Source organism: Galeopterus variegatus, unplaced genomic scaffold (genome assembly GCF_000696425.1).
Source record: "Galeopterus variegatus unplaced genomic scaffold, G_variegatus-3.0.2 Scaffold11, whole genome shotgun sequence".
NCBI lineage: Eukaryota > Metazoa > Chordata > Mammalia > Dermoptera > Cynocephalidae > Galeopterus > Galeopterus variegatus.
Genome location: NW_007726122.1, coordinates 760,175 through 769,661, shown reverse-complemented (window position 1 = coordinate 769,661; position 9,487 = coordinate 760,175). Strand labels below are relative to the sequence as shown.

General features: G+C 45.4%; 1 protein-coding gene across 1 annotated transcript in view; it reads right to left on the bottom strand.

Moving 5' to 3' along the window:
• The window catches only part of FBXO10 (F-box protein 10), a 31,644-nt gene that overhangs the window by 12,111 nt on the left and 10,046 nt on the right, over positions 1-9,487 (bottom strand). Inside the window, exons 4-6 of the mRNA XM_008587333.1 lie at positions 7,724-7,860; positions 2,159-2,229; positions 437-589 (exon numbers count right to left, since the gene is read on the bottom strand). Of these exons, the coding sequence (XP_008585555.1) occupies positions 437-589; positions 2,159-2,229; positions 7,724-7,860 (361 nt within the window). The remainder of the gene's footprint in view (positions 1-436; positions 590-2,158; positions 2,230-7,723; positions 7,861-9,487) is intronic.

Below are 9,487 nucleotides of genomic sequence, written 5' to 3'. Positions count from 1 at the left end.
GCGCTTCCCAAGCGGCGCACTAGCGCAGTGCGCCACCAGGCCGGCCCAAGAATAGTTTTCTTTTTAAATTATCCTGTTTTCCTACTATATTTTCAGTTCTCTGGATCAAAAGGAAGGATGAGAGCAGTCAGATGCACACGTGACAGAGCTTAGATGGTCCCGGGTCCTCAGACATGATCCAGCTCCTGCCTTTTGCTATTTTAAATGGGGATAAAGCTCTCTGCTTTGCTGACCCTGCGGGGTCAATCTGGACTGCAAGGTGATTCACATATAAGAGAGGCCATTCACTCTGAGAGGGCCTGTGTGACCATGACCTGAGATAGTTTCTGTTCTTCCGATGAAGTCTCTGAAAGGTGGCAACTTTCTCAGGACTCACAAACTGGAGGTGGAACCTGCTGGACCCCAAGACCCTTTGCCCGGGGCACATGCTCCTCACCGTAGATGGTATTTCCTTCTACCAGTCCTTTGCCTTCATCTCCCACCACCACACCATCTGAATAGCCAAAGCAGATGAGGTTACTCCGGAGGACGGGGATCCCTCCGCGGCGGATGTCCACGCCTCCCCACTGATTCTCTCGGATGACATTTTCTGTGGAGAGAGGCAGAAAAGAAGGTCAATATCCAAGGGTCACCTTCAGTGCTGGCAATGAGGACGTAGACAGTTAAAATAAGGGACACTCCAGACCAGGACGCCCAGGCCTTGCCCTGTCAGCAGTCAGCATCTCGAATCTTGTCTGCCAGTTGATGTTTCAGGGACTTGTCTGCTGACTGCTTTTCCCGAGGGCAAAGTTTGTGTCTGTCTTGTGCACATCTATATCCCCAGTACCCACTGTACCCAACAGCCTTGAGGACTGATGAGTAAGAATAAAATGGCTTTTGAGCCCCCAGAGGCAGAAGCCAGCCAGTCCCCCCACAGGCCTGGGAAGGCACTAGCCTGTCCTTCTCAGACTTTGCTCCATACTCTGACCAGACCTTGCCTTTCCTCTCCTCTCTCCCTGGGAGCCACCACCTCTCGGGAGTGGACTCAGGAGTCACAAGTCAGAAGGGTGGTCCTGGGACACTGATGCACTGTGGGAGGGCAGACTCTGGGCCTCCTGAGACTGGTGTGCAATGGCTCACGAGACCTGTGACTGGCCCCTTCCTGCCTCTGTGACCTCATCTCCTGCCCCTCGCTCCAGTCCCATAAGTGATCCCCGCTCAGGCATGCCGAGTCTGTTCCCACAGGTGTCTCCTTCCTATCACTCAGGTTCTGGCTTACGTGTCACCTTTTCAGAAAGGCCTGCTCTGACCACACAATCTTCAATGCCCACATAGTCCCTCTTATTTTAATTATCTGCAGAGCGCTTATCACCCTCGGATATGACTTTTTTGCTTGTATATGTATGCTTTTATTTGCTTCCCTCTCCTGAAATGTCAGTTCATGGTAAGAGGAATGTTGTCTGTTTCATTCGCTGATGTATCTCAGCTCCTGGAACATGGCCTGAACACAGTGTGTGCTCAATAAATGTTTGAATGAAGGCTGGATTTAGTACTTACCAAATCCCTTTCATTCCCCAGGTACACTATACTCTGTGCTGTGGCTATACCAAGGTACCAGACAGACTTGATCGTGGCCTTGTGGAATTTACCACCTTGTAACAGAGGAGACTGACAAAACAAATCACTAAGAAACTAAGTAAAATGTCTTACAGCGTGTGCTGGGAACAGTGACTGTATCTGTGTATAATGGGGAGGTCAGGGAAGGCTTCCCTAAGGAAGTGACACTTAAGCTGAGACCCAAAGGATGAGCAGGAGTAAACCAGGCAGAGATTTGCAGAGTAGTCAGATGCCCATACAAAAGCCAAGAGGAGGGATTCACACAGTGTGCTCGGCATCAGTGCTTCTCAAAGCATTATATATGACATGAGCTACCCAGAGAGATCCTGTCAGCTCGGGGCTGAGCAGAGAGCAGACATTCCCTCTGTGCTATGCCCTCCTCATGAGACGCATGGCCAGCATGGAGCTGGAGCCCACTAGTTAGAGGAGGAAGCCGAAGTCTGTGGGGGTACAGGAGTGGTGTAAGGTCCTGAAGCTTGGGAGGGGAGTGATGCCAGGGGACGTTGGCCTGGCTGCCGGTTGCCAAGGCTGGCTGCAGCTCCAGGAAGTTCTCATTCCATACCTGTAATGAGGCCTTTCCCATTTTCATTTACTGCTATGCCGGCGGCACGGCCCTTGAAGATGTGGTTCCCACTAAAAGGGAAGGAGAAAAAAACAAAGAGGTGAGACCAGGGCACCAATGTCAAACTTCAAGGTGACTGTCTTCTTGTGTGGGATTCCCTATGGCTCAAGTCCATAGGGGAGTAAAGCACTTCCTGAAGTCCTATGAGCCAGGCACTTAGAAATCTTTGGTTGTCACTGGAACCGGACCAAAAGTAAAACCACAACTATGCTATACAAGCACAGTGATGTCCAATTCTCTGTGGCCTCTCTTGACTGTCATCTGCATATAAACACCATTTTAAACAGATGTCATCATGGCGGATGGGTCACAGGTAAAGTCTTGGTAGCACAAACAGTTCCTAGGAGGCTGTGTTAAGCTTGCTTAGGAGTTATTTCTGTCCAAAGCCTGAAGTGGACTCTCTGCCTGTAACAATCCTACAATCTGCTGTTTGTATCCAACAGTCACTCTTTACCTTATCTACCCAAGAATGACAACCTAAAATAATGACATGCTTAAAAGAAGGAAACCAAATTTTAAAAAGGGGTTTCAAGAACATCAGAGAGCTCAGTTGTTTAGAGCATGGTGCTGATAACACCAAGNAAGGGGTTTCAAGAACATCAGAGAGCTCAGTTGTTTAGAGCATGGTGCTGATAACACCAAGGTCCAGGGTTCAATCCCTGTACCAGCCAGCCATAAGAAAACAAAACAAAACGAGAACATCAGACAATGTGTATATGAAACCTTATGGGTTGGTTACCCACAAATGGAAGGCATCTGCAAACATGCTTCTGCTCAGAGAAACATACACAGCCCTTACTGCCATGTGAAGAGGAGGTCCTCAAAACCACACAGCTGAGCATGTTCAATGACANCCCTTACTGCCATGTGAAGAGGAGGTCCTCAAAACCACACAGCTGAGCATGTTCAATGACATCCATATCTTCTTCTTTTTCTTTTTTTTTGGTGGCTGGCTGGTAAAGGGATCTGAACCCTTGACCTTGGTGTTATTATTACAGTGCTCTACTGAGTGAAGGGTATGCATTTCTATCCAGTCTCTGCTTCTTGGTTTCTCTGTCTGTACAAACAAAGCCAATCACAACAATGCATTAACAGAATTGGTTTATCCCTGGATGACATACATTTGCTGTTTGTCATTTTTACTAATAGGAATGCTGCGATTGCCTTCCCTACTAGAAGGGCACCAGGCCCCTCTCTTGTGAGATGGACCTCCTCCTTCCCACCATAGAGCTCAGGGATTTAGGTCCAAACATTCGTCTGACCCTTCGGAGCCTAACACAGGGCCTGGCACCCCATAAAACATTAGATTAGTAGTTCACTGATTAAGTTTTCCCATCATTTATGGCAGGATCCAAATGACTGACTTACTTGGGTGAAAAAACAGCAAATTATGTTGATGCTGGGCAAGCCAAGTACACTATGCATTTTGGAGTTTAACAAGTTAAATTATCTGTTAAGAACATCCTTTTTTTTTTTTTTTTTTTTTTTTTTCNAAAAAAAAGGGAAAAGAACTCTATGACCACTATTTTTAGTAAGCTGTCTATAACAGTGAAAAAATATTTGCCTAACAGTAATACGGCTAGTTCAAAAATTATGGAATATCAAAACAACGGAATGTTCTGGAACTTTCCAAAGTGCTACAAAGGCCACGTAACAACATAGAAAAATACATACGGAATGTCGCAGGGGAGAAAACCTTAGAATGTATTTGCCACACATTAATGCCAGCTATTTTCCTAAAGCACAGATATCACCACGTGGGTCTTCTGCTCAAACCGTTAATGATTCCCATTATCTAGACAGAATAAACTCTCCCTTCCTCAGCGGGGTCTATGTAAGGCCCTTCTCACCTGGCTTGAGCCTTCTTGCCATCATTCCTTTCCACTATGCTGCATGCCACAGGGGTGTGAAAGGTCATGCCGCAGTGACCATAGGGCCCAAGATTTTCTCGGACAGTCCCAACTGACACTATTTTATATCAATGTCACATCTTGTGTCAGATTTTTCTCAAGCCATAGTGGCCTGTTTGCTAACCCTGAATCTGCTGCCTCTGCTCATGCGGCTTCCTTTACCAGGAATGTCTACTGCTCCACCTCCATGAGAGTCCAAATCCTACCCATATTTCAAAGTCCAACTCCAATGCCACCTCTTAAATGAGGACTTACTACATCCTCCCAGTCAGAAAGATTCTCTTCTCTTGGTACCACTTTCATAGTATGAATCACAGTCTTCCCTATACTAAGCTGAAATGCAGACACAGGGTCCCAGTACTGCCACTTATCACTTATATCACTAACTGATCACGGTATGCTGTCACATTGAGGCCAGATGTAGCCCCAGGACCTTACACAGCATTATTAACTGACTGAAGTTGTCAGGTGAGTTAAAATCTCCACGCCATCCCTCTTTTAGAGTATTTCTGTGCATCTATGTCCTCCAGGTTAGAGTGAACTCCTGGGAAGCAGAGTCTGCTCCTTGTTAGAAGTGCTCAGTAGTGGGCCGGCCTGTGGCTCACTCGGGAGTGTGGTGCTGATAACACCAAGGCCATGGGTTCGATACCATATAGGGATGGCCGGTTCGCTCACTGGGAGAGCGTGGTGCTGACCACACCAAGTCAAGGGTTAAGATCCCCTTACCAGTCATCTTTAAAAAAGAAAAAGTGCTCAGTAGTGTTTGTTGACTAGGATGCCTATAGACAGTTGTCCAGAAGGGAACACAGAAACACAAAAGCAGTTTGTGTTACTGGGGTGGGATTATGGGTAAAGCTACTTCTTTGCTTAAATCCATCCAGTTGCTTTAGTAAATAAAAATGTTTTCAAATGGAGGAAAGAAAGGAAGTAGAGAAAACGATGAGACAGGAAAAAAGGGGCCATGANGAGTTATTTCTGTCCAAAGCCTGAAGTGGACTCTCTGCCTGTATCAATCCTACAATCTGCTGTTTGTATCCAACAGTCACTCTTTACCTTATCTACCCAAGAATGACAACCTAAAATAATGACATGCTTAAAAGAAGGAAACCAAATTTTAAAAAGGGGTTTCAAGAACATCAGAGAGCTCAGTTGTTTAGAGCATGGTGCTGATAACACCAAGATCCAGGGTTCAATCCCTGTACCAGCCAGCCATAAGAAAACAAAACGAGAACATCAGACAATGTGTATATGAAACCTTATGGGTTGGTTACCCACGAATGGAAGGCATCTGCAAAGAGGCTTCTGCTCAGAGAAACATACACACCCCTTACTGCCATGTGAAGAGGAGGTCCTCAAAACCACACAGCTGAGCATGTTCAATGACATCCATATCTTCTTCTTTTTCTTTTTTTTTTTTTTTTTTGGTTTTCATGACCAGTAACAGGATCGCAACCCTCGGTGTCGTGCCCGCACTGCACTCAACCAGTGAGCAGACCGATCTCTATATGGGATCCAAACCCTCGACGGGAGCGCCGCCGCACTCCCAAGCGCCACACTCTACCGAGTGCGCCACCGGGCTGACCCCCCCCCCCTTTTTTTTTTTTAAACTCAGATCTGAAAAGTGTGCTTTGATCTGGTTCCAATTCAATCAGCTGACAGTTATGGTGGGATTCAGGAATTCACAGTCCCTGGGCTGGGGCACACCTCATTCTTCTCTCTGACAGCTGTGCCACAGGCAGCAAATGCATGGTTGGTCTATTTTTAATACAAATCTCATTTTCAGAAAGGATCTGTGGCCACTTGGAGAAAAAATTATGTGCATGTACACAGGGCAGGCAGAATAAAGATAAAAGAAGTATCAGAAAACATTTAGAAGGGAACATATCAGTGTACCAAGAACCAGGATAGGATATCTACTACAGATGAGCACAGTCTGAGCTTTGTGCTTCCTTCCAGCTAAGGCAAAAAGAGAAACACAATAGGTTACATAACCTTCAGTAGCAAAAATATATGCTGTGGTTTGCCTCATCCAGACCATTTCAGGGATCTCAAACTTCATTCTGTATCCTCCCTCAGATCTCGACTTCTTGTCACAAGGAAACATAAAGAAAAAAAGCACAACCTATGCTCTCAAGGCAATTATGTTTTAAAAACCCAAGACACTGATCTGATTATGATATTCTTCACCCAAAACCCTTTAAGAGTTCCCCACCACCCACAAGGTAAATTCCAAACTCCTTAGCTTGGTGTATTAGTTTCCTGTTTCTACTATAACAAACTACTATTACAAATTACTTAGTAGCTTAAAACAACACAAATTTGTATCTTCTAGTTCAGGAGTTCAGAAGTCCAAACTGGGTCTTGCATGGCTAAAATCAAGGTATCAGCAGACCTGTGTTCATTCTGGAGGCTCCAGGGTAGAATCAGCTCCTTGCCCAGCTTCTAGTGGTTGCCCACATCTTTTTTCTTTTTCTTTCTTTTTTTTGGTGGCTGGCCAGTACAGGGATCAAACCCTGGACCTTGGTGTTAGCAGCCCCATGCTCTAACCAACTGAGATAACTGGACAGCCCCTGCCCACATTTCTTGGCCTGTAGCCTCATCACTCTGACCTCTGCCATCACATCTCCTCTCTCTTACTCTGTTCCTCCTGCTTCCCTCTAATAAGAACCTTTGTGGTTACACTGGGCCCACCTGGATAATCTAGAATAATCTTTCCCTATCTTTATCAAGGTCCTTAAATTCATCACATCTGCAAGGTCCCTCTTCCCATGTAAAGTAACATATTTGCAGGTTTCAGAGATTAGGACGTGGATGGCTTTGGAGGGCCATTATTCTGCCTACTGTACTTGGCATTTGAGGTCCTTTGTGCATCTGTGGCAATCTGCCTTTGCACCATCCTCCCAAGGATCTCAGGACTAGACGTACCACATTTCCCACCATTTTCCCCAGACATACTCTGAATTTCACTGCCTCTGGGCCCAGAATGCCTTTTCCCTGGCCATAAAATCCTATTTATCCTTCAAGCACAACTCAAATGTCAGTAGCCTTGGTGCCCTTCGCTGACACACTCAGCTGACATCGTGGCTGAGCGCCTTCAGCACTCTACACAGAGACCTATATACAGTACTCATTATGCAGAGTCTTCCATCGTGGTTATTTGTGTATGTGTCTTATCTCTAGCATGAGACTGTAAACTCCATGGAGCAGGGAGTTCCATGCATCCCTGTCCCCTTACATAGAGTAACATTACACGTGTGTTAAATGTATACGCACACATACAAACACATACTCCCATCTTAAGGCAATAATGCAAAAAAAAGGGAAAGTCATCTTTAAAAAAGAAAAAGTGCTCAGTAGTGTTTGTTGACTAGGATGCCTATAGACAGTTGTCCAGAAGGGAACACAGAAACACAAAAGCAGTTTGTGTTACTGGGGTGGGATTATGGGTAAAGCTACTTCTTTGCTTAAATCCATCCAGTTGCTTTAGTAAATAAAAATGTTTTCAAATGGAGGAAAGAAAGGAAGTAGAGAAAACGATGAGACAGGAAAAAAGGGGCCATGACGAGCAAGAGAGTCTGGGTAAAAAGGCACATACCTCACAATTGGATTTCCGTGGTACAGGATATAAATGCCAGCCTCCTTATTTGAAAAGATTTGATTGTTCCGGATGATGCCTTTCCCATTGCCAAGGACGACAATGCCAGAGCGAAGGCCATGGTGGATCTGGTTACACTGCAAGTGAAAATGAGACACCACAGAAGACAGATCAGACACACCAGCAAGAAGCAGACTGCTCAACCGGTGCCCACACAACCACGTCAGTGTGAACACAGTGGATAAAATAACGTCACTGGAAGATTCCTAGCACAGAACAAAGGGATGGACCATGATGCTGCCCTACCCTTCCTGCACAGGTGCACACATTGACACCTACAGGGGAGAATATGAAGACAAGCCTCTCCCCTGCTCAGCCTCTTAGGGTGTGCTTGGCACTTGCTGCTGAGAGCTCTTGTTCTTCATCTGCAAGACAGCACACTGAAAATTTGAGCCTCTAAAGAGTCCCCCAAACACACAATCATCTGGCCAGGCCACACCTCCCAGGGGCCAGGAAATGGCAACACCCCACTACAACAGAATGTTGGTCAAGTACAGTCCCAAGGAGGTCACATCCAGGGAGGAGTGAGAGCCATTGGCTTCTCGTCCTCACTTTCCATTCAGGGGAGGACCTGTGGAAAGATGCAGGTGCTGGGGGCTTTGCTATCCCGTGAGGCATAAGGTATATGAGCTACAGGACACTTGCAGATACTCATTTCTAATACCTCTCTGTACAAATGGGGAAATAGGCCCAGAATTACATATTACGTTTGTGGCAGAGCTAGATTTGAAACCTAGTTTTTCTGTCTCCCAGTCCAGTTAGTTGCCTTTGCACAGTGACTTAATATTTTTAGATTATAACAAATGATTAAAAAATTGTCTCACTCTAACTGTTCATTTACAGCCAAAATCCAACCCCATACTTAAACCAAGTTGTTAGCTGTAATTCTCCCACAATGATTTCACAGAAACAAAGTTCTAGTTTGCTTTAAAGCGTTCCGTGCTGCAAGTTCTTCTTATTCTTACTCACTTTCCAGATTTCTCCTGTAGGATTTGGCAGACTCACTAGGGCAACCACTGCCTACAGAAATCCCTTGCAGGGCTAAAAAGCTTTGAGAGAGGTGTATGAAATGGCATTTCCGTCCCCGCAGCCTTACACAAAGCCAGGACTGAAATGTGCCACTCCCTTCCCCCTCTACCTGCTAATGTGGCCTGCCCCATTCTGTCCCTCTGTCTGCGGGAAGGCAAACTCCTCTCAGCTCTCTGGCAACACTGGCAATGATATCCTAAGCCAAGGCTGTGCATCAATCACCAGCTGCATGGCAGAAACATAGTGAGGGGAGGGGTTGGCAGAGGACACTGGCTAGGCGTGTCTTTTTAAATATAGTGAGGAACCATTGCATTTTCAAGTTTGGTCTAGTTATAATGGGTTAAGAACATCAACCCTGGGTCAGACGACCTGGATTCAAATCCCAGCTTCATCAGTAGTTGTATGACGTTGGGCAAGGTCCTTTGTATCTTTGTGCCCAATGTCTTCATCTATAAAATGGGGATAATAGTAATTCTACTTCACAGGGTTGTATAAGAATTAAATGACAATTCAGTAAATATCTACAAAGTACTTAGAAATGTATCTGGCATATATTAAGAATTAAGCATAAAGTGGCTATATTATTTTTCAAAGCCCATAAAAAAGTCTATCACATTTCCCAATTTCTGCAAAATCTGTCTCTCAGGAAAACCTAGAGTGGAAAAGGACTAGTTT